We start from the raw sequence: 25,651 nt of genomic DNA, 5'->3' as shown, positions 1-25,651 counted from the left end.
AGAGAGCCTTTAAGCAGTGACTGCAATGAACCCTAAAAAAGAAAAATCAGCTTTCCTGGATGACATTGTGATTGCAATCTTGGCATATTTTCATTTACATGTTAAAAATTTTCATTGTTATAGTAACTGGTGACATTATTATGTGATCACACCACGTGGATGACAAAAACGTTAAGCTTCTGGGTCACCTAACAGGTTAATCCGGCCATTCTGCATAACATCACAGTTACAGCAAGACACTCAACTCTAACTTCTCTCTGTGCTATGCAAAAACGGTGTCGAAAAATGCAGCCGCTGACCTATTTTGCACTTAGCACGGCAGTTAGTAAATCCTTCTGTTTTTAAAGCAGAAAGACTCACGTGCGTGTTTTCCCCAAGTATAAAACAGCCGACAGGGGGTGCTCGCGGTAACTTCTCATTCCATCACGCTTGGTAGGGGCTCTCGGGGGATAGCCCTGCCTGGCTGCCTGTCAACCACAACCGGCTCGAAGGTAGCAAAATTGAACATATATGAATGTTATTCTGTTTCACTTGACTAACTCGTAACTTTGCCAAAGCTGGGAGTGAATGTCTTTGTGTTACAAGTTGTCTGTCGTTTGTTTAGAGTTTACGTTAGCTTGCTAACAGCTAAATAGTTAGCTTCGACTGTTCAGCTTTAGCCTAGCCTCTCAAAGCCTAGCACCTTGGCTGTCAAACAGCTGTTTGCAGTAGCACCATATTCGTTACTGTGGTGGTGATGTTGAGAGATAAGCGACCGCGGCGGCTGGCCAGTGCGCCTCAAAAGGTTGTTGTTATGCCTGTTAACGTTAGCTAAAGAGCAAAGCTAGCTAGTGTGTGAGGCGTCCACTGGTTGTTATAACTGTTATAGCTCAATGTCACCAGCTTTAGATTAGCTTCATCTGTCAACAGTTTGTGCTTCAGTCAGTCGAGATCTGTGCAGAAGTATGCACCCATTTACAAACGAGTCTTATTTACTTGATAGCCGCTGTGCACTTTGAAGCACCGTTGTTAGTCATCTGATGTCAACAGTGCACTGTTCAATAGGACAGGGGGATAGAAGGTGCTTTCTACTCAGCTCGGCTCTTGTAAAAATGTTCATGTTGTCTAATTATATAACAAATTATTCGAGATGAGTATTAAGTATGTATAAAGGAAACTGTGTGCATTTATACTGCTAACTTTGAATAACCTGGGAAAGGTTAAACGGTTTAACTGTATTTGCATGTTGGGGTGTCAATTTACCCATAGTGCACATAGTGCAATCATCGAAAATATTGGCTCCAGTTAAGGTTCACATGCCTGGTGACTAGATTTGTGCTTGTGTTGCTCCTCATAGATATGTGGGCTTGAAATAGGTCTATGTTAAATGGTGCTCTAGGGGGTTTTATTTTTAACGGTAAACAAAGGTTGGAGGTCAGTGGTAAAGTGTGTCACAGGGACAGAATAAGCAAGGGGAGAGGCAGAGTTGTGTTTAACAAGTAGCGTTTTATGTCACTTAAATTTCACTGTTCAGAGCTGAAAATGTCGCTTTGGAAATGTTTAATTTCCCATTGAGCTAAGAGCTGCAGGTGTACTTCAGTTTTGTCAATCGTTATGGATAAAATAGGCAAATTATGGTTGTATTTGTTTTTAAGAAAAAAAACAATAGAAACACTCACAAATATTAAATTGGCAGGATTTCAATACTGTGTATAGATTGAGCAATCTCCTTGAGTAGTGTGGCAGTGTTTTGTGTTCCTATAGTACTGCCTAAAGGAGGCACATGTTTACTCTGACTTTAAACTCATTGTAGTGCAGTGGGTGGGTACAAAGTGAAGAGTGAATAGAAAGGCGTGGTAAATGTAGGTCTAATCACCTCTTAAAATACCCTGCAAGCATAGATACAGAGGCTTGTACCTGTCAGCAACAGCAGAGCTGAGGTTAGCCCAAGGGAACAACAGTTACCCTTTGTTGTCCTTGATTGTCCCCTCACAACTTACCCTGTTGTTCTCTTTAGCAGAGTGCTGCTACTACCCTTGTTGTGGTCACAGGTTTTAATGGCCTTGGTTTGATGGGAGCATCAGAGTGATGGTCTAAGCACTCACAGTCACAGAAGTGGGGAATGTTGCGCTGGACTGTGCACCTAGAAGGAGGGCCACGGAGAGTCAACCATGCTGCTGTGGCAGTGGGTCACAAGGTGTACTCCTTTGGAGGCTACTGCTCTGGGGAAGACTATGAGACACTTCGTCAGATTGATGTGCACGTCTTCAACACAGGTATGTGGTAAATGTGTGTGTGTGTGTGTGTAGAGATCAATTGTTTCATTTGTAAAAGTGTTTAAGTTAAAAAATAAAATAAAATTAAAGGATATTCTGGAAAAAGACTATATTGGTGTTTATGTAAAATTGATTCATTCACTTTTTTTGTATCTTAAATGGGTGGGAAAAAAATCTATTTGACAGACAGGACATCACTTCTTTTTTTCCCCCAGTGTATTGAGAAAGGTTAAGAAACTGTTGTAATTTGTTGAATGTGAACGTGCACAACTTTAGTGAAAACTCACTCAGGTTGGCAGTTAAACCCCAGCTTTTCATAGCGGTTTGCAACAATTTTTTTTCCCCCAGTTGTTGTTTTTCAGTTGCTATCAGACAAGCACAGCTGTTTTCTTTAAATGGGTTAAGAGAAACACCCTTAACTCATTTTGCATGGTTTTTCCCCATTGTGTGGTCAGCCACCTGCTTTAGGGTTTTACGACTTCCCAAAGTAGATGGAGCCTACCTGCTATTGGTGTATCATGAAAAGATCTGTGGAACTAATGCTTTGAGTGTAATGGAAATGGGACCTCTTTAACTACAGTTTCCTGTCATCTTGCTTTGTCCTCCTTCCCCCATTGACCCATTTACTGCAAAGACTGATTCAAAATTTTTTTTCTTTTCTTGATGGTACTTTTTTTTATTAAAGTGATGTGAACTGTACTGAAAGCTCACTGTGAGAGAGTTGTAGGCACGTTAACAAATTTTACATTTTTAGCTCTCAGAGCAAGAAAGATAATAAAATAAATTACTGACTACCAACCTAATATCCATTTAAAAAAAAAATATATGCGAATAACTGAATTTGTAGAACTTCCTTTGTAACACAGTAAGTATCAAGTAAAATTTGTCAGGCAGCATTGTTTTTGTGTTTGTTTTTAATTGAATTTTAAAAAAATGTTCTTTCATTAAGTTTTTATATTTTATTTTTTTAATAAAGGAAAATGTTTACTTTTTGTGTTTTTTAGTGTCATTGCGCTGGATGAAGCTGCCTCCGGTGAGGATTACGGGACTTGAATGTGCCCGTGAAGTGCCATATATGCGTTATGGCCACACAGCTGTGCTGCTGGATGATACTATCTACCTCTGGGGCGGGCGTAACGACACAGAGGGGGCCTGCAATGTGCTCTATGCTTTTGATGTCAGTAAGTAGACCCTCGTCTAACTCGTGCTGCTGAGAGTTTCAGGGTGTATTTCCTTTGAGATGAACCTGTTTGAAGTTAAAATTGTGACAACAAAAAGTAGAGGAACTGTTTTATATTAAGAAAGCTGTAGCACCTGCATGCGTGTGATAGTTTTCCATTGCATGTAACGCAAGTGCTCTGATCTCAATATTGAACAACTGTGACTGCTTCACAGATACTCACAGATGGTACACACCCAGGACTTCAGGGACTGTTCCAGGGGCGAGGGACGGCCACTCTGCCTGTGTCCTGGGAAAGGCAATGTATATATTTGGAGGATATGAGCAGCTGGTGAGTTTGATTTTTTGATTTATTTTTGTTTACACAAACTTTCTCTGTGAACATTAAAAATGAATCTTTTTTTTAATTTATTTATTTTAGGCTGACTGTTTCTCCAATGACATCCACAAACTGGATACCACTACCATGGTTTGGTCACTAATTAATGCCAGAGTGAGTTAAAAGTCACTAGCTGTTGCTTTTCAACCATTGCTGGTTATTCCTTGACAGTTTTTCTGTATTGAACATTCAAAATAATTCTCCTAACAAACAAACAGGAAACACTCTCATAAAAAACAAAGATGACACAGCTGAACATCAGCAACATAAGTTATCTGTGGGTATATTGGCATGTTATAAAAAGCAGCGCAGTATGGAATTTCAAAGCAGCTTCCTGCTAGGCAAGTTCAAAAAGCCTCACACTGGATTATATACAGTCTCCTTTTAGCAAATACTATTTTTGTTTATGCAGTCAACATGCTCATGTGATTAAACGCTTGTAAAGTATATTTTAGTCATCATATGACGGAGTTACTGTGGATTAAGTCAATCCATTCAGTTTTAGTTACAGCCATGTTGTCAGTAAGGAGATTGGACTGTGGTGCTTACAGATTTAGCGGTGCATGTGACTGAATAATACTTAGGATTGCATTCCTCTTTAGGAAAATGAAAACTTCTGTGCTGTTACTCACTTGCTTTTTTCCCCTTTGAACTTTGGGATCATTTAGCGTTTGTATTTTTACATTTGCATGTGTAAAACTCACTTTTCAGTATTGGTTCTGGTATTCTTTCAACCATGTTAACGATTTACAAAGCCCCCCTGTCTGCATAAAGTTCATGGTTAGACATTGGCAGCACATTCCTGAAAGGAAGGCTTGTGAAAGACTTTGGCATGACTACAGGGCAGTGACATGTAAAGTGAGTCGAGGTTTGCCTCTGTTAGAGTTGGTTGCAGTATGTGAGAGCAGGTCCTGTTTCAGTCATATTTCTGGTAAAGTTCATATATCTTGATTATGATTCTGTGTCTTGCTCCAATTAAATTGTTTACACTATCCCAATGACTGGGCTGACTGGACACCACTATCCCTTTGAAAAGGGATGGTGGTGCCTGGGGGAGGTTTGGGATTCACTGTGGTTTTGTAGTTGGAAAACTGATCCACTAGATGGCAGTGTTTACCTGAAATTGCTGTTTTTTTCCCTGGGCGAAATGCCTGAGATGGTTGATCATTTATATGGAACGAATGAGCTTCAACACTGTCCCTTATATTGAACGTAAGAGTTGTTTCTGACATGTAATGGTTTAGTTTTGAATATTAGGATTTTTTTCTTATCCCAGGGAATAAGATCTGGAATATTTTAGGAAGACGAATTCCATACCAAGGCTTATGATCAACATAACTTGATGAAATTTTAGATTTAATAAAGACAGTAAATTAAGTTTTACCAAAAATGTTCTCAATAGCTATAACTTCAGTGTCTGAGTAGACTGCTCTGCTCTCTCTTCACTAAAACTTTGAGTGTGGAAGAGTTTAACAGTAACATCGTGTGTTGTCTTTGCTCTGCAGGGAACTCCAGCACGCTGGAGAGACTTCCACTCGGCTACCATCATTGGGACAAAAATGTTCGTGTTTGGAGGAAGAGCAGATCGTCTTGGTCCCTTCCACTCCAACAATGAGGTCTACTGCAACAAGATCAGAGTATTTGACACAAAGACTAACTGCTGGCTGACCACCCCTTCAACACAGCCACTACCAGAGGGACGCAGAAGTCATTCAGCCTGTAAGGCACAAAATACACGCATAAAATCGACTGTGTTATTAGACCAGTATCTGATTAAATTCTTTTAATTTGAGTTCTGTTTGTTCCAATATATTTACAGGCTAGGTGCTAATCTTTTATATGCATCTATGTGTTGGATTAGTGTTGTGAGAACAGTGTTGTCAAATATAATCTTGCCAACGTTATTCGATTAAACAAATCAAGGTACTTTATCTGGGTCAAGTGGTTCCTTATAGTATACTTCAAATATCATTAATCTGGACTTTTTATTTATTTTTGAAGTTTCCTACAATGGAGAGCTGTACATATTTGGAGGATACAATTCTCATATGGAACGACACTTCAACGACCTTTGGAAATTCAATCCAGGTAAGTCTATATTTACATCATTTAGATTTGGAAAACCTGTCCTGTTGCTGTAGAGCACTGCTACTAGAGGGTTTAATTCCTGGTAGCTTTATTTTTTAAAGAGTTCTTTAAATTCCACCCTGACTATTTACCTCAATACAAGAAGTGCAGGACTAGCTTGTGTTTACCTACTTTTCTCATTTCTTCATGCATAAATAACCGGTCCTCCTCCGCTGCATAATTGACATTTGCGTAATGGTGATTGGCTGCTTCCTTTTTCACCACAAAGTTGCTTTCTGTGTTTCATGTTTTGCAACACAGATGCTGGAATGACAGCCCATTCAGTTGCTGATGAATGTTACCTGATTGCATTTCAAATTGGTTTAGGAGGTTTTCTGGAAGAAAGCCTCAGGCTCTTGTTACATGCTAAACATAGTCACTGATGAAGCAACACACCTGTGGTAAACTCGTTGTGTCCTAAATGGTGTTAGATAGCACTATATTATCTGATACTATCTTTGTGTCAGGAAATAAATGACAAAGGTAATACCAGGCACTAGCTAAAAGTCCATTGTTTTAATTAATTTATGTTTAATTGTCTCCCAACTGCCATTTCTAGTTGTAACTAGAGAAAACCATTGTGACAGCAGTTGCACATGGTGTTGAATCATATTAAAAGTAGATCATTAATGTAGTGATGTGTTGGGAAACATTGGCAGGGAATTTGGACAAGGACAGCCATAGCTGTTTTCTAAACTCTTCTCTAGTTTATTTGAGGATTTGGTCTTTTTTTGTAGTGGATATGATCTTATGTGCCTGTGCTATTTAAAGCTGATTTCTTCAGTTGCCATCTAAATGTGCTCTGCAGTTCGCTAGGTGGCAGCACTTTAATTTTAGTCATAATTATCTAAGGGTCTGAATGGCCTGTTGCTATAGAGATGCAGTGATGCTGTTTGGGTCTGAGACAGTTCATCCTTATATGGAACAAGTGAGTGAGCTTCAACATCGTCGCTTACGTTGCATGCACTTAATAGAGGACTTGTTTCTATTTTTGAAATGTAAGATTTTGTGTTGAAGGTTAACCCCCCCTGTCTCTTTTTATTTTTATTTCTTTATAAATATTCCTTTATCTTAGAGCCTTGTGGTTTAATATTTTTAGGAAGCTGAATAAACAGCAGGCATAGTGAGAAACTCTTCTAGTTTAGCTGGTATGACGTAACCTCTTGTAGTTTAGATTTATTGTGCTGCAAATACATTTCCAAAGAAATCTCTCATTGTATCTATGCCCATTCTTTTTATCCTTGTTTTTTATATAAAATATAACTTTTAATATAATCAAAATTATTTTTGCCTTGTGTGTACACACTAGAAAACTTCACATGGAAGAAAGTTGAACCTAAAGGGAAAGGCCCATGCCCTCGGAGGCGTCAGTGCTGTTGTATGGTTGGAGATCGAATCATCCTCTTTGGAGGAACCAGGTGAGGCACAAAATATTAGTACTTGACCTAGATTTGAACTTCAAATATTTATTTATTTTTCAATTAAATTGTCATCATTTGTCAATCATTTGTATATTTACATCTCTGCCAAACATTTTGTGTGTGCTGTACTCATTAACTCATTCCCTAATTCAGAAAGAAATGCATGTTATCAAAGTTTGCCCAGACGTTCATGTAATGACACAATGTAATAGACACATGCATGTCAGAGTCAATATGATGGAAACTTTGTATCGATGTTAAGATTTTGAACGTTTACAAAAAATCCCCCCCCCCCCCCAAAAAAAACAAACAAACACACAATCCGTTTACCTGGGTTCACCTGATAAACTCTTTGAGTTCACAAAAAGACAAAAATCTGGTCCGGTAGCCTAGCACCTGAGAAATCCTTAATAATGATGTGTACACCATCTGCGCTGGTGAAGGTTTCCAGGCAATTAGAGTCTTAAAAAAAAAATACATGTCTTACCTCTACTTCTCAGGTTCATTTCAGAAAATGTACCAAAGGACATGAAATTAAGCATGGATGGACTTCAGTCGCTCAAATTTCAGTTGTTCTTTCAGGAAAAATCACAATGGCTCCTCATTGCACTAAAGATGACTGCTTAAGTGTTCTTTTGTGTCCTTGCCTTCACAGCTCTCATAAAAAACACTAAATATGGGCTTTTTGCACTCAGTTTTTTCAGTGATTGTCTTTAGGTGGGTGGAGGGGGTGGCAACTTTTTGTGCATCTGACCATTTCAGGACAGACGACAGTCTTCTCTTTTCAATATGCCAAACACAGTCTGGATCCTGTAGATTGCTGTCTACAGTAGTGATAACCAGGGGCTTCGTAGCTGGTTAGGTGCCGCTGAGGTGGTGACGTTCTTGTGATAGGCCAGTAGCCGCTGGAGTAATGAGGTAGCTTACAGCATCGTTCAGGGTAGTGCATGTCCTGGGGTACTGTTATCAGCAAGACCCTGTTATCAGGAGAACTCCACTGGGATAACCTGATGGTGGGGATCACAAGGCTGTGGATAAGGCTACTTTCAGACCCTCTACGTCTACGTGCCCTGTAGTTTTTGAGCCACTGACTGTTGCTGGATGTGTTTTGTAAAGCTTCACTTGCTACCACATTGTGCTGTGCATCACACCCCAAAACGCGTACGTGTGACACACATTTCAAATAATATGCAAAAGCATAATACAGAAGAGTTGTCTCTCTAAATTTGTAATCATTAGATATTCATGTAGTACTGAGAAGCTTATAATGAAAATGACAAGCTTGGGAGGAGTCTTAATTTTTGAAGGTTATCCTTTGTTTAGGTACTCACTGGGATTAGTCCAGAATGGAGTCATGATTTCCTGTTCTGAGCAGATAGGGCTGGAAAAGGGAGTGTCACTGAGCTGATGAAGGGTGCAGAGGAAGAAATCAAACACTACATAATATCTCTGACATCCTGTTTAAAAGCCCAAGGGCACAGAGGTTAACATATTCATGAATCTATCTTTAGAGAAAAACTGCTTTGTCTATTATGTGCTTGGTAGTTGCTGTGTTCAAAGTCTGGAGCTGGGTTTTCTGTTACTGTAAAAATTGGAGCATGATCCTCACAGGCTCCAAGTAAGTTGGCCACACAGGTTCTCTTGGCCAGCATTGCTCATTATTTTGTTTTTGTTATTTTAGAGCACACTTAAGCTTCTTACACGCAGGAACTCCCATAAGCATTTGCACACAAACACCATCCAAGCAGACCTAAATTCTTTTTTTGTCTTTTGACTAATAAAGTTGTAATTTTAAGATTTGAACAGTGTTTAGGCTTTGTCTTGACTTGCATTGATAAAGACTAGCCTGATCCAGTTTCATTAACTAATTACGTTTGAACAGTCCCTTTTAAAACCAGCACCTCTTGTGTTTATTTTTGCACGGCCTAACAACATGAGGGCTGTTAACAGGGCTAGAAAGTTATTAGTGTCTGTCTCAATGCAGTTGACGAATGCTTGCACAGGCTGCCATGAATTATTTGCTGGACACCTTGCTTGTGTTTGTTGTGGGGCTCCTCATTTCAGTAGATCTTCTGAGGAAATTGTGTTGAAATTTATAGTCCAAATGTTGTTTTCCTGAGTTGGTTGTCCTTTCAGACTGATCTTAAACAGAACCCCTCTGATATTTATTCCCAGTTTATTTTACCTGCAGGAATTTGTTCAGAATAATTTATCACTTTAGTGAAGGATTGTTAAACCATTAGTTCAAGCATGACTGCTCTGCTTTCCAAAGGGTTGTGCTTCAGTCGTCTTGCAATATGCTAAAATGCATTCGTAAAATAAAATGTAGGAACAGCTGAATGAGACACACTGCTGTTAGCTTAGAAATTCCAAGTGTAAGTAAGATTTGAAGTCAACAAGCCTGGTTTACTCTAATTTGGTGCTGTTAAATTTGGATTCAGATAATCCTTTTTAAGTGGAAGATACCTCTATTTTCATACATGCTTTCACTTTGAAGGTAAATGAGCAGACTGTGTGAAAGACGGGCTGGGCATTAGTGGCAATGTGTTGAGTACCACTTGCGTCGGTGTAAACAGGACTGCTGAGCTGCAGAAAGGCGCGAAAGTCTGCCCCATCTCTGATTTATGACCTTAGGGAGCATTCTTTCTCACAGAGTGCAATTTGATATACCCCCAGTGCCTCTGCTACACTCATTTACTGAGTTCTGCTCACTGCCCCACGAAGGACGACCCGTGCATGACCAACTCCACCTGTACCGACCTTCACCTATGCATACAAGCAATGAACAGTTAAACCCTGTAAATTTTGTTTTCTTTTTTATTTCTTGCTTTTTTTCTTTTCTTTTCTTTTTTTCTTTTTTTTTTGTTCCCCGAGGAATGAAGCGCAGCTCAAGTTGAGTTGCGTATGAAGGCAGAGCCACACAGTGCTCATGTTGTCATTGTTGGCTCTCTTCTCACTGTGTGTTTAATTTCTTACGACAAACCCAGGTTGAGCTAAATCAGGAAGCATTTCAAGCCTGGGAACAGGGCATCCTATGAGGGGCAGGAAGTGAACAAGGACATGACAGCTTGGCATGCTGGGAGCAGACAGCTCGGAATCTATGAAGGGAAATCTGGCACAGGCCTCTGAACTACTTGGACCTGATGTGCATTCATTCCAACAATGCTTTTAGGGAATGTGTTTTTACCATGACGGCATTCATTCATCTTTGAATGATGACAGACTTAAATTATCTGTGTGTTTAAATGTTAATCTGTGATTGAAGGCTTTTTGTAATTGCTTGATCCTTGTTGTCCTTTGCGCCTTTTTTAGTCCTTCAGCACCTTTTTGTGTATACTGCTGATAATTAGTTTTTTCAAAAGCAGGTATAGTTTTCATACACCTAGGATGATATTACTGTGCATAAGTAAGAGCAGGTAATACATCTGACTCTTACATATTTCAGAGATTACAGAAACCTACTTATAATCTGTATTTACATTTACAAATCAAATACATGATGATAAATATAGTGTGAGTGCAACTCAAGTAGTTAATAAAAAAATAATACCAGTGTCAAGATGATATCTAATAAGATGAAAGTGAGGTGTATGTTTTTCTTCAAAAATAACTCCTTCATTAAATGAACTTTTTTGTTGATTAAGGAGAATCATGCAACTGCTGTCTTGAAACTGCTGGTCGTGTCTCCACAATTGGGTGATATTGAGCAACCTGGGATATTTTAAGGCCTTCAAAATCTAATTTTCCCATTAATTTACTTATTTGCATCTGAATGTCAGTGCTTAGATATTCTACTGACTTATGTATTTGGACACTTAGTGCCTTTTCTGGTGGTGTTTGCATTTGTCTGGATGTCTTCACATGACTTAGTGAGTCACAGCTCTTGTTGGGCTTACGTCAGCGTGGTACACACACTCTGCTGTGCCAACCTTAACACATTTGTTCCATTTTGGAAATATGCAGAGTCACTTAGTACATTTAGTAAAGATGGAAAGCATGCTGACGCCATTTCTAACATTAGGATGGAAAAAAACAAACATTTTTAATATTTCTGGCTTCTGTCGAGTCATTGCACTGGATGAGTGGGTTGAAAGCTCTAAATATAAGACTCTGGGTTTGAATTACTTGATTCTAAAACTCAAACAGATCGGAGTCGTCTGATCTCCACTGAGAGTGAATTGCTGCTTTACGTAATTAGCAAGCGGGAGACCACATAGCAGGTAATCTTGCTGGTAGCCAAAACATTCCAGCTCCAAACCTCTAGTTTAAGCTACCAAAATCTCACTGGGATATTTAATCTGTGTGGAATTTAACAGCTCATTATAAAACTGCAATTTGCTGAGCCAGAGAAGTTCTGCAAAGTCCAGGGGTTTTTGTTTAGTAGTCCAGGAAGGTCAGAAGCCTGGTGCCTCTATATCTCGGACACGGCTGAATTGCGCCTTTATCAATAGCTGAAGTGGCAGCTGTTACAATAGACATCTGGTTAAAACGTGACTTGTTATCACCCTGGAACCTGCCTGTCTAAATGTTAGACTCAACACAGCATGGGTCTGAGAAATGATAGTCCTCTCTTGCCGGGTATTGTACCAAAACTAAAAAACTCTGCTTGAAACTTTAATATTTTTAGCTTCATTAGGCTTGCTACAATGCCAACTCAATATCTTAGATCTGCCAGAGTGGAAATCGACTCTATAGATGCACGCCTGTCAGCACAACAGAGTTTGATACCACACATGTTGTCTTTTGGCCTTTGGTGTCAAAGGGTACCCTGCAGAAGTTTCCTTTATTATTTGTCTGTGTGTGTTTAGTATTCCTGAGACAAAACCTGTCAAACAGCGAAGGTGACCCCATCAGGATATGGGGCATACCGCGCGTGGCAGGACAAGACCTTGGGGGAGCTCAGCTACACTGTGATTTACTCTTCAAAGACAAGCTCATGATAGTATTTCATCTGCATCTTAACCCTCCTTAACCTGCTAACGGTCTGTATACATTATGGTGTCGTAGGGGTTGAGTGTTGCACAGCAGCTCAAATAAACAGCCTTACACAGATGATGCATTGTGATGCTGTTGTCCATGTCAGTAGACATTTCTAAATAGTAGTATTTTTGAGTTAGTGCTGTCATTACAACTAAAACACCTCTGTGCTTTTTGGATTAGTAGAATAACGTAAGACTAGCCGATTTCACGCATGCACAACATCCCTTAAATTTAGACATTAGAAGATGAGCTTGCACGTATGTCTGCATCTGAAATTTAAATGCTCTGTGTAAGTCTCTGCAGCCTAGTACAATGTCTGTTTGACAACACGGATTTACACTCATGTGAGAGTGGTGCTGGGAGGAGGCCAGGGAATTCACTCGACAAGTGTTACTTGCCTCCTGCACACACTACTCGGGCAGGTCTGAAGCAGGGTATCTCCTGCCATGTGCTACATGTGAGGGGAAAAGACAACTCTGGACTGTGATCCTTCTTACATTGTCTGGAGTTTGTGCTGAAGCTGTTTAAGTAGTAAATTACAAGAAAAGCCCACCAGTCAACTTGTGTAACAGGATAATGTCTGATGTTTTAATCAGCAAGTCGTGTTTTAAACAGTGCTGCTTTACGTTAAAATTGATATTTCTGGAAAATGGAGTACTCTTATAGCAGTACTATAAGAACTAATTGCTCAAGCAGTGCACTGATGGAAAGTTAACCAGTGAGCTAATACATGTTATAATGATCTATGAGAACTGTGTTTATTAGTATGTAAATGGCAGTGTATCAAAATCAACCAAATAACCTATTTTTCCAAAATGAATCTGGCAGTTAAACATTTGACAAAACCTTTGAGAACCAGTTATGTTGAGAGCTGTGAGAAATGCGTTTTTTTTTTTTGTTTTTTTTAAATCACCCTAATTTTTCTAGGTAGCTAGGTTGATAAGAACCTGTCCTGGGACCAAGGGACCAAATTACTAACCACTCTGACTTTGCAGTGCCTTTAAGTATTATCACTAAGTGCAATTATATTTTATCTAGAGAGACTGAAATTTGAGTTGCATGCTTCATTAGGGGTTGGCATCTCTTCTTTCTAATCTAAAGTCAGTTATTTGTCTCACTGGGAGCCAGCTACAGGTTATATCTCACCCTCTGCATGGGGTATAGGTCTGGGCAGCTCTGTCTTAATCCACTGTCCAGCCACTGCCCAGGAGGGGGCACAGATAGCTGGGTAAGACGAGTTGAGACAGCAGAGATTAAGCCAAAAGCATTGAACAGAAATCTATTGAGCAGTGATAACCAAGACCATTACAAACTCTTGCTGGAATCTTAACAATCCTTTAAATTCCTATTGGATAATGTCTATATAGATTGTTTCATTACATTTTAAATGCTTTTGCTTTTTACCTTGGGTAAGGTTAATAGACATGACCAAGCATTGCCTATACTCTTAATGTATTGAATTTTAATAATTTTTAGCTTGTACTGTTGTCTGAATGACAGTAACAGTTAAAGCTTTTTTTTTTTAAACAAATATAACCCACCAGTGAGGACCTGGGTTGCCCATCATATCAGAAGTAATTTTAAAATGTTGAAAGCGCATCACAAACTGTTCTCGCTGCTTTCATGTGTTTTCAGTCAAGGTATTTAGCAAGAATGTGTAAGTCTGGCTCTCCTGATAAAGTCCTCTACAGGAAGTTGTAGTGCATGATGAGTTCCTGTGAATTAGATGGTTCTGATGGACCAAAGTTCAATAGGAAGTGGAGAAAGGAAAGGGATGCAGATCATATCATTCCCAAGAATGAGGATATGCCCAATGAAGCCACTTAAAACATGCTTACGACAGGTCAGGTTCCAGGTATATTGTTGACTCTATTTGTTTTGAGATAGCAGAGGTGTCATTAATAGAATTTCTATCAGATCCAAATCTTTTCTTCGCCACTTCGTTTTCAGTGTTGGTTCTGAAAGTAAGTTGCAAAAATTGTGGGCAATTAACTTCTTCGACACTTTGAAATAGTCCTCGGCTCTTTGGTGTCTCTTCATTAGTTTTAGGACTGTAGCTCAACTCTTTGTTCTACACTTTTGAAACCTTGGTGTGTAAGATAATGAAGTGGAGCAGGTAGTGCCTTGCTAGAGAGGACCGGCAATTAGGTGATTAGACGCCCTCATTGAGTGTTGTTTGAAATAGCACTCAGTGTTGTTTTAGTGGGGGGGCGGCATCACTCAGGCCTCATTCAGACTGGGAACCACTATGCTGTAGGGGGAGGAGCACTTTCACACATGGTGATACTTTGCTGATCAAGTAACAAAGTGGCCCATCAAACACCAGGATGCCACATAAAGTCACACACTGTGACTTTCCCGTTTCCGAATAGTGCGTCAGACGGCCATTATTGCCGCTGCCTCCATAGTCTGCTTCAGCCCTTTCTCTTTGTTGTGACCCATAAAGTATTACCATTCCCTAATTTTCTGCTGAATTTCACACCCTGACTTGCATTATCCACGACCATCCAAAGAAGCCATATCCCAGTGGATGCAATCTTCATCTCTGTGGTTGCTCGTGTTAAAACATTCCCTTATCTGTACTCTTTCACGCGTCAGCATCCAAGGCCGATACCCTCCCTACGGGTTTACACAGTAGTTCACAGCTACTGCGGGGTGCTCTTTAGATAGAGATGTTGCTTTTCATTACTTCTGTTGTGTAGCCAGGTTGCTGATATTTGTCCATTCCACACATGTGGTATCTAAAACTTCCAATTCACTGAATATTTCTATATCATACTGTTTCTTACGTTAAACAAATGCTGTTAGCTGGCTTAACTTGAGAATGATGCACTTAAAAAAAACAACAAAAAAAACAGGAAACTGTTCACTGAATACGGCAATGCCACCCAACAGCATGGTGGGTTTTTTTTTTGTTTTGTTTTTAGGATGTTTGGGGGGAAAAAAATAAAAAACAAACGGCTGTAAGACTGATTTAATGAGTCATATCAAAGCCATTTGTTTGGTTAAAATTAATCATCAATACTAATTATCACATGAGGGATGTTTGTGCTAATTTAATTCCGGTGGCAGTTTTAAAGCTTCAGGTAACTCACATGTGTGTCATACATTAAAGAGAGTGTTTCTCACCACTATTGAAATGTACCCTTTCAATCACCACAGTAATGTTAGAGCTTGGGTGAGTATTCTGATAAAGGCTCCCACTTTAAGCCCGGGTGGGTCACCTCCTGGGGGTCAAGGGGCGTAATGACTTCCCCAGCTGGCCCCCTGGGACGACGGAGCTCGTGCTCTGCATCTCTCGTGGCTGCTTTAAGCCACCGCCGTGTTTGTTTAGGGAAGATTAGCAACGTAAAACCCTTACAACATCCTGAACACGGAGCGAAAGGAAGATGCGATGGAGAAGACAGCAGGAAAGGGTGAGAGAGATTGATGGGTGGTGGCAAGACGGTGCATTGAGATCAGCAAGAGGATGGTTCAGGGCAAGAATGAAAGACGAAGAGAGTGATGAAAATCGTAAATGCAAAAAAACTGCAACAAATCTGTTGCCAACAATTTTATTTATTTTTTTCTTCCTGTGGTAATGTCTGGGTTGGTTGGACACATGCCAATCACTAGCTGGTCCAAAAAGCATCTTGATTTTACTCTTAAAACTTGGCTTCTGCATTTCACACTTTCTCCTTAATGGTTCCATAGAACGCAAACGGCTTGGTGAATTTAAATGTAAAGTCTAGTTTTATCTTCTAGATGAGTTTTATTGTTACATTATGAATATAAAGCAGTCGTGTGCAGCATGCATTTGGAAAGCTATATGTACTACCTTGCTATATGTGCGAATAAATCTGAACTGACAGGCTACATTACCTAGAAAAGGTAATTAAAAGAATGGTTTAACAGGTATATAGTTTGGGCTTGTTCAGCTGTGGTGCACCAGGTGTCACAGGTGTATGTGCTTAACTGTGGCAGGAAACAGATGTGCAGTGATATCTATGGCTGCTCAGGTCTGGGAGACTATCAGCATTGGCCAGTCTGTCTTACAAGACTGCTCCACTTCCTGTGGACCTAAATCATGCAACGCATGATAAGGAGAGCTGTGTGAGAGCTCTTATTTAGGACAGTCTGTGGCTCCCTGATTATGGTCCCAACTGATTCATGTAATAAGATAAATAACTGAGAGTCCAATGCTGGAATTCTATGGTGTGTGTGTGTCGCATTAAGTAGTTGAGTAATGCTTACGGTCTTTGTAAGCTGTGTGAATTGTGCTCATGAAAACAGGAAGTTTATGGAATCGCTCTAACCCTATTACTTTTCTCTTTACAGCCCCTGTCCAGAGCAAGGAATGGGAGATGAATTTAACCTCATGGATCATTCAGACCTGTATATCTTAGACTTCAGTAAGTACTCTTGTCTTTATTGGTATCTCTCTTAGGATTCTGTGTTGTTGCAGATAATGCACTCCCCAAGCAATTTTTGACTCAATGACATAAAGAAAACATTAAGATGATCTCAAAGGAGTCACCAGAATCAATGAACTGTGTTATAATCTGAACCTGCACCTTCATGGTTTAGATGTCATATCTATTTTACTGCTTTAGTTCAGTCCTGCTGCTTTAATAGTGAATTATCTCACAAAATCCACTGTACTGCTTCTCAACAAAGGAGTTGGCAGCAACTGGCTGGTAAAGTGCAGGTTCTGCAGCTAAAATGACAGTAGGTGGTCTCCACTAACTGTTACAAGAGTTAAATTTACAAGCCTGGCTGCACGCTTCCAGAGTCTTTACCATTATGAGTACTTGCTGAGCTAAGGGTTTGTGAATTTTATTCATTTACTTAAACAAAAATCCTACAAACATATATTTTGACTTTTTTTATATTATACATATCAAAGCAGCTCAACAAAATAAAAGTTAAAAAAAAGGCAGATGTTGTAATTAAGACTGTTTTACCTGTTCAACTGATATTCATCCATTTATTTCAGCTAATTATAGATTAATTAAACCAAAATACGGTTTGTCATATGTGAACGAGATATGATGAAGAGTTAAGGACATAAAATCCCGGGTTTTCTCTCATTACCCACTCTCGTGTGTACAGGGACATCTCTGCCAGACAGCTGTTCGGATTGATTTGTGATGCGTTAATTAAGTACAACATTAATTAGAGCCCTACGGTTTTTGCCAGTTGAAGCTGCTGCAGTTAACATCTTTTCTGGCATAAACTTTGCCATATGGCCAAAAACTCAAATTCAGACTTGAGCACAAACAGAAGCCAATGCTGGTCAATAACTGTTGTGAATTGTACAGGAAATGTTTGTCAGGCAGCCCACAGATAACTTAAAAGGGAATTATATTGACTTTTCTGTTAAGATGTCAGAAAAGCAAGCTAAACAAATGATTGTTTTTAAAATAAGATTTGGGATGTTTTTTTTTTTTCCCCTTCTCTGTAATAAATTATGAAATGACTGCTTTATTTCTGACCAGACCTAGTATGCTTGGCCTTGGCCCTGCACGGTGCTGTCAAATGCGGCACTTCCGTCTCTTGGACTACCAAATATGGCAATATCCTGCCTGCACTGGGGTAGCCTGTAATGCTGTCAGGTCACAGTTAGGGTTTGTGTAGGTGGGCTTACACAGGGACCTTATGGGACTGGCAGTACCCAATGACAACCCCCGTGGCCTACGCTTCCTCGTGCCAGTCACGTGTGCCTTCACACTGTTTATCACTGAACATATGGTGGAACAGCCTTTGCCGATGATAGTAAATGAGAGGGAGTTTGTACGTATTATTAGAAATCTGGCTTTTAATAAGATGATTTGTGTACTGATGTGACTTCCACACTCACGTCATCATGTCCTGCTTGTTCTCATACGTGAACACTTGCTTTATTTTCTTTATTTTTTCCAGCTATTGATTATTTTTGCACCCTTCCATCTACAGATTCTTTAGATCTGACCTGCCTGGCTCAACTTTGAATTCCCACAGCTGAAATTGATATTAATAGCTTGAGTATGATTAGTGCCACTGATCATCCTATGACTCACTGCACTCTCTTTTCAGGCCCTAATTTGAAGACTTTATGCAAAATAGCTGTCATTCAGTACAGTCTGGAGCAGTCGGGACTCCCACATGATATCAGGTCAGATGAGCATCCTCCTCTCAAACATTAGCACTGTTTTGTCATAGAGCTGACATATTGTTGTTCGTGCTGTTTTTATTATGCCAGTCATTGTTGCCACTACTCAGTCTCTCTCTAATTAGGTTGTTTTTCAAAAGAGGCAAATTATGATTCATTATCCTTCATTTAACTAGTGGCAAGTTTTACTCTGGCTTTTGTCTGACTTGGCTTAGGTCCTCGCATGTAGAAATCATAATTATAGATCTAAATGCATAAAGGTTCGAGTACAGAAGTCAGACAGCCAGGAACCATTTATAAAGTGCTGCTTTCAGTTGCTTCATTGTCTGTGATCACATGTACAGCTTGTATAAGATCCTTCCCTGTGATGTAGAGGAAAGGCCAAAATACAAATGCAGTACATGGTGTGCAGAGAGTACCTATTCAGCCTTTAAAGAACTGAAATTGACAATAAAGTGGACTACAAAAAGTAATTTCACTACTTTGTCCTTGGAAATTAAATATAACAAAATCTTAATGCTAAAACTTTATATCTTTGAGATGATTAACAGTCATTAAACAACTTCAGGTGTGGTTACAAAGTAGCGACATAAACTAATCAAGTGAAAAGTTGGCTTTGACTTAAATTACTTCTTGTCCACCTGAAAGGTTTTGAAATGGTTTAGGATTGCTTAAAATTAATTAATTTTAAAAAAAAAAGAAGCTTAGACAGTTGTGCTTGATTATTTAAAAAAAAAAAAAAAAAATTCTGTGCTTCTGTGCCAGTTCAGCCAGCCAGCATCCCAGTCACCTATCAGTCTAGTGATGACTCAAGGTGAAATGATTGGCAATGTCCATAATCCTCACTGTGTAGAAAGAGAGCTTTCCAAGGTTTCTTATGAAAGACCCTAAATGGTTTAATTTAAATGAATAAAGCTTATGAGCCTTTGAGAAAATGTAGCGTCTGCTGAAAGGTTTTTTTTTTTTGGTTCCCCCCCTCCCACCGTGTGCACCCTGTTTGACTTGGTGATATATAGGAACGTCATAGTTACACCACACTGCTCATGGAGATCATGACAGCATGAAATGCTATCGCAGTTCTTCTAGTTGAATATCCTGCACAGGAGTTGGCACACAAGTGTGTAAAAAGTCTCCCCCCCCCTCAGCATTTTGAATTAATAACACATAATTTTCCCGTCTTGCTGACTGATATCAAATTGTTTTGACACATGACTAGCAAGAGACTCAATTTTGACAGCACTACTTTGATTTGTTGTGAGGTTGTAATGGCAGGTTTGGGAAGTTTTAATAGCTGCATTTAAGCCCATGTTTAATGCATATAAAGGTAAGATGCATTAAAATAGACTAGCTGTCAGAAAATGTGTATATATAAATTGCAGAAAAGCAATTTAAAGTACATTGCTGTTCCCCTAAAACCTTAATTCATAGATTCGGGCAAGCTAATGGAGATCATTAGGAAAGGTGTTTGTCTAAAATTGAGGACTTCCACTAAGGGGATTTTCGTTACACGTGGACCCCCTGGAACCTGATACTAATTACTCCTCTTAGCCTCTCATTTCTCTTGCACCGTCACTGCCACCTTGCATGTTCCCCACTTTGGTGTTTGCAGTTGTGTTTCTAACCTTTTTAGAGGGTTTTCAGTTGGGGTCACAAGACTTTGGTTAACTCCTTTTGCCCCTCAGTGGCATCTCCAGGTCCTGTGCCAATCTCCCCTCTTAAACACACACGTGCACAACAAAAAAACGAACAAAGCCGTTTGATAGGGAGTGAGTGTGAAACCAGACCCAGTGATAACAATCTGGAGCTCAACCTCTGACCTGTCATCAGGTCAGCACTAGACCCTGTTGTCAGCTCCTGCTCCTGATGCTCATGTTACAGCGGGGGGCCACGATGTAGCCCCTCACGTGGGTAAGGTGGGGTCAGGGGTCCAAATATAAACTACTTGATTTAAAATATAAAAGGATTCTGCAAATATAAAATTGTAGACAGCTTAGCATAAGGCTCAAACCTGCCCATTTCAGTTATTTTAATAACTGAACTATAAAATTGTGAGCTAAAGAAGCTTAAAAGCAAAAAATTAAATCCAGCATGAACATCATGCCTATTCATATTTGGCACTAATAACTTTGGGTTTTGCACTGGTGCACTTTAAAATCAAATTAATTGTTTGCTGGTGATTACTAAAGCTTTTTTGTTTGTGTTTTTTTTGTTTTCTTTAACGTCAGGTGGGAACTGGCAGCCATGACAACCAACAGCAACATCAGTAGGCCCATCTTCTCCTCCCATGGCTGAAGAAGCTTAAAAGTGAAGCAGAACCCAGACTCTGTTTCAGGACACTGGGCTTTTATCTTTCTAAATCGAGGACGGTTTTTGTATAGTCTGGATCCGATTTATTTTACACATTCTACAAGTGGAAACTTTTACTGACCAAAACATCCCGTGTGAGACTCCCTTGGACACCACCGGCTTTGCCCTGTCTGGGGATATTTTAGCCCTTAAGATGGAAATCGTTGATGCCTGTTCACCTTTTTTCTCTTCTTTCTAGCCTCTCTAGAAATTCAATCAGCCTATGATAATCATAGACTTCTAATGTTAAGCACAGGAAGAGACAAGAACTTCAGCCAAAGGTTTTCAGAGCTAACCTCTTTGAGGATTGTCATCCAGATGTCACACTCATACAAATGTGAACCTTCTGTTTCAAATGCAAATGGTTATTTCACTTGCAGCGTTCCCTTACTTAGCCATGTGCAACTATCAGGTTCGTGGGCAGATAGAGCTGGTGCATGTTGAATGAAAGGAGAAGATTCTTTACCACAATATTGGAATATGATCGTTACAAAATAAGCTGGTTTTCAATGCTTTGCCATTTCCCTTCATTGTAATTCTGTCAGTACCCTACTTAAGTGGCTACAAGGTGATTTGCAAGGCAGCCAATGAAAATGTCTGCCTTGTAGAGTGGAGTGCTTCTATCTCCCTGAACTGCATGCATCATTGGGCCTTTAAGATTTCCCATACACTGAATCACTAAAGGAGGTGTTTTGCAGGGAGGTATTTGTGTTCTTCCAAGAAATGCTGTAGTTTCACTAAAGGGTTCACCTGCCCACCCCCCTTTAATATGCTTTACAGTGCCAAACGTGGAAGGGAATCTTGATGCAAAGTGTGCGTGTAAGCTAGTGGTCCTCGCCCACCTCATTTAGTTTACTTTTTGTTGAGGAGATCATCTGATATGCATAGTGTAGTTTCTTTTTAGAGACAATCCCATAGTTTAACGATGTGACCCTCTTATGTTTGTGCATAATGACAGGCAAAATTGCAGATGTTTTAAATGCACAATGGCTGTTGACAGATTACATGCCACACTGCATGACTTGGAAATTCTCAAATTGGACATTTATTTAGGTTGTGGGTTTTTACATTTTATCTGACTTTTCAAAACTTGATTGGTGATGGGCTTTTATTTCTTAAAACAAAATAATCACAGCTTCACCCACATTAGTGAATGAACAAGGCTGTTTCATTTTTTTATTATATATTGTCAACAAATTCCCTATAAAGACCAAAACAAGCTGTGTGTCTGTGCAAGGCCTTTGTTTCCACTGCATGCTCAGTAAACCCACATGGCTCTGATGGTTCTGTCACTGATACACAGATATAAATTTTGTAGGTTGGGTGATTTTTATTTTATTATTTTGACAACAGTAGTGTCTCAGACAATCTTTGATTAAAATTTAATACATATTTTTGGTTTTGGCCTTTGTTGACAACATCAGACTTAATGAGCATAAATTCATAGGTGATAAAGTTATTTTAACCGTGGTTTTACTTTAATCTGGTCCTGGGAAGGAAATGCCTGAGCTAAGGTGGGATTGGAAGCTGTGTAGCCACACACTCGTGAGGATGTTTGAAGTGCTGGTCCTTGGGACCAAGTGTTCTGTTGCTTTCAGCCTCTGATTAGCTGGTCAACATTTAAAAAACCAGCAGGGCTCTGGGTCCCAAATATTAGCGTTTAATAACCTACATCCTAAATATTTACAACTGTGTCATATAAAGCAGTGTTCTTAAAAAACAAAACCCCCAATCTTAAACATTTAAGTAGCTGGATAAGTGCACTATAGCCATGGGACGTTTGACCTGACGGAGAGGAGATATGTTGATGCTGCGTTTGCCTAAACAGACTTCAAAGTTTGGGGCATTTGGTTGCCCTAACCCCTTTACAGACCTGTGGTGCCACTGAGACTCGGTGACTCTTGGCCTCTGCACACGCATGCATATTGACACACTCTTGATATTCCTCAGATATTTCTTTCATTTGTTTTGTGTAAAGTTTACGGGTGACATTTTTAGTAAGGACCTAAAATTAATTGCACCATAGTGGGATTAAAAAAAAAAAAAAAAAGTACCTGCATAACTTTCCTAGATAATAGCCACTCTCTTTCCTCCACATAATGAAGTGTCCTGCTCCACCACCCAAATATTTTTGCGTCACATGTTTAATTGGTTAGCGTCATTTTACTTTGAGTTGGATTTACAAATGAGTGATAAGCTTCTCGTGGTTACGCTTGCTTTACCATCTTTTGTGTCGCGGACAGAACCATGATAAAGAGATTGTATGCAGAAAAAGTTTTCATACCAGTAAGTATATCTTGAAAAGTTGTTTAATTTAAAAGCAACATGGTTTTAAAAACAGAACAAAATCTGGAGTGTGTTTGGATTCCTTTTACGACTGTGTGGGCTCCTGTTGCTGATTTGTTTTTATATATAATTTTTTTTTTTTTTTTTTTTAAGTGGGTCTCTGTATCTGGCAAAGTTGGTCAGGACTTCCTGTGCAATATGCTTTATAACTGTGTCAATAAATCTGAGACAGTCAAAGTGGTTACTCTTTGATTTCTAAAAGTGTCCAGAGTTGTTGTCATTCATATACTGCTCTGTGGCAAAGGTGTACTGTACACCCTTTTAATTCTAAGGTTTTACCTATCAGGACCCAACAAACCATTTGGTTCTTAGCAGGTCTTAAAATTGAGTAAATGCAACCTCTGATGAACAACAAAACATGACGCATTATCCTCCGTTCACCAAAAACTAAGCCAAAATGCTCCTCCACCACCGCGCTTGGCACATGATAAGGTGTTTATGCTGATATGCTGTGTTTGGTGTTGGCCAAAACATTAGTTTCTGAGCATTGCCCGATCTGACCTTGGGGTAAATTTGCTAAGGTGTCCATTTCTTGGCAACTGAATGTTTTTCATTTGTGAAAACAGTCACACTGATGTGCTGCTTTAATGCTGCAGACCAGCGAGCTCACAAAACATTTGCTTTTATTGAGGTGCTCACACTTCAGCGGCACCTGGCTGCTACATACTGTCTTAATTAAGGCTCCTGTTGATTTTTGAACTTTGACTTTAGCAGGTTTTAGTTGCATATGTTGCATCTGTGTTTTTAAATGTCGTCCCTCATACAAATATTAGACTTAAGAGATGGTTACTTTCTTTTTCACATCACTGCACATATTGTGTCACAGGACTATAATAACGTGCCCTTTATGCTTAAACTTTGTTACATCTCAAGGCCAGTATTTGGCATGTGGCAAGCTGCATGATGCAAACGTGTTCTAAGGCCCTCACCACCTTTGTTAACCCAAGACACTGATTTTTGGGGGCCTGTTTCAGGCAGAGTGAACAATTGTGTCTTTTGAGATCACAGGATGAAGTGAATTTAAATTTACTGTTGAAAGAAAACAATCTTTTATGTTTCTGATCACTTCTCTGCACCAACAGTCCTTTGTCAAAGGAATGGATTTGATCACTAAATAATGAGCATTTCCACTCACTGGAAGGCAGAGCCATGTGTGTCCAGGTTCCACCTCTTTGCTCTACAGACTGATAACTCCCCTTTGAGCTACTGTATATGGTACTTAATAGTTAGCAGGACTTTGAAGCCTCCACTTCTATATTTTCTGTTTCCTGCTTAAAAACCATCCACATCTACCCCAGCCAGCCTGTCTGAGACCCCTCACCGTCTACTCGACTGGGTTACCGCCTAACCCGCTCCCCCCGCACCAGTCTGCAGACTAATGGATTGTGTGTGTGGTTGCTTTTTTGGTTTCCATAAAATGAGCATCTTGCACTGAGCCTCAGCACCAAGCTCTGCCCCTGCTACCAGTGGTGTCCTGGCAGTCTGTTCCTGTCTGTCACCAGCCCCCTGCTATAAAGCCAGTGTTATCTTCAGTGTTAAGTGCACGCCACAGACGGAGGGTCAGCTTAAAGTGAGGCAGCAGAGACACCCTGTCCCGCCTGGTCCCACCGCACACAGGAAGCAGTGCTTCGCTGGGTCCCCTTTGTCTGGCCCCGGAGCCTGCTTCGAGCTGTGACACAGGCGCTAATGCAAGGAGACACTCAGCCAAATTACGCTCTAATTTCCCCTCAGGACTCAGACGGTCCCACTGGCCCTTGAGAATTGGACTGAGGATTTGTTCAGAGTGATTTGTTTTGTCTTGTCCCTCCCATATCGATGTCCTGTTCGCTCACTCAAGTTCTAGTTCTCTGGTAAAAGGCGACTAAATTGGGGATTTGAGAATAGAGGGATTCAAGGAGCATGAGTCCTTAGAGGATAGGAGGCATAGCTGTTTAAATACACCCAAAGAGAAACAAAAGTAGTAATTTCACTAATGAACACGAATAAACGTGCAAACTAATCTGCAGTTTCGTATGCAGGCATCACTTGCCATCACTCTCGTCTTAGATGAGTGTGAGAATTTGGTAGACTTCTAAGTTTCTAGTATGCTTTAGTCATGTTTTGTGATGCCCGTAATCTACTCATCTGCTTAAAGAACTAATTTTGTGTGAGCCGCTCAGACTCAGTGCGTCATATTTGTAGACCTGTAGCTTAGTTCCCTTCCAGCAGGGGTTTAATTGAGTGACTAATATGCACGCAGTCAAAGCCCTTTGAAGGCTGCCATAACTCACTTCCTCACAAGTCTGTTCACAGATTAAACAATGATGCACCAAACTGGTTTTCTGCTTCAGGTTTGAATGGCTTGTGACTTTGTGCAAAAGCCTTAAGCCAGTCCCCATTTAGACTGCGGTTGGAAAAATGGGAAATGGGTGTAACGAGACACAAAAATACTGTATATGATGCACACACACACACACAGTCTGTATAATTTTAACAAGTCAATATTTA

The 25,651-nt window shown here is 39.9% G+C and overlaps 1 protein-coding gene across 3 annotated transcripts; it reads left to right on the top strand.

The window, feature by feature from the left end:
• Positions 1–243: 243 nt before the first annotated feature.
• On the top strand, positions 244–23,341 carry klhdc3 (kelch domain containing 3). Of its 3 annotated transcripts, none has more exons than XM_005927152.3 (11): positions 249–491; positions 2,000–2,255; positions 3,260–3,436; positions 3,651–3,766; positions 3,857–3,928; positions 5,320–5,533; positions 5,816–5,902; positions 7,251–7,359; positions 16,660–16,733; positions 18,397–18,475; positions 20,698–23,341. In XM_005927152.3, exons 2-11 carry the CDS (start codon positions 2,102–2,104, stop codon positions 20,762–20,764), a joined length of 1,149 nt encoding a protein of 382 aa, XP_005927214.1. In that variant the 5' UTR covers positions 249–491; positions 2,000–2,101; the 3' UTR covers positions 20,765–23,341. The 3 variants fall into 3 exon arrangements, with proteins under 3 accessions (XP_042078815.1, XP_005927214.1, XP_005927213.1); XM_005927151.3 differs by having other exon boundaries at positions 1,997–2,255; XM_042222881.1 differs by lacking the exons at positions 7,251–7,359; positions 16,660–16,733; positions 18,397–18,475; positions 20,698–23,341 and adding an exon at positions 6,203–7,238 and having other exon boundaries at positions 244–491; positions 1,997–2,255.
• Positions 23,342–25,651: the final 2,310 nt, after the last annotated feature.

This window comes from Haplochromis burtoni, unplaced genomic scaffold (assembly GCF_018398535.1).
Source record: "Haplochromis burtoni strain Fernald_Lab_line unplaced genomic scaffold, NCSU_Asbu1 Contig_96, whole genome shotgun sequence".
Taxonomy (NCBI): domain Eukaryota; kingdom Metazoa; phylum Chordata; class Actinopteri; order Cichliformes; family Cichlidae; genus Haplochromis; species Haplochromis burtoni.
The sequence above is the reverse complement of the archived record's forward strand: the minus strand, read 5'-3'. Positions and strand labels throughout refer to the sequence as shown.

Excerpts from the sequence above, each read along its gene's own strand:
- klhdc3 (XM_005927152.3), top strand. The coding sequence starts at position 2,102 with ATGTTGCGCTGGACTGTGCACCTAGAAGGAGGGCCACGGAGAGTCAAC. Across the intron at positions 7,360-16,659 it reads ATCCTCTTTGGAGGAACCAG|CCCCTGTCCAGAGCAAGGAA; the intron begins GTGAGGCACAAA and ends TTCTCTTTACAG. Across the intron at positions 16,734-18,396 it reads CCTGTATATCTTAGACTTCA|GCCCTAATTTGAAGACTTTA; the intron begins GTAAGTACTCTT and ends CTCTCTTTTCAG.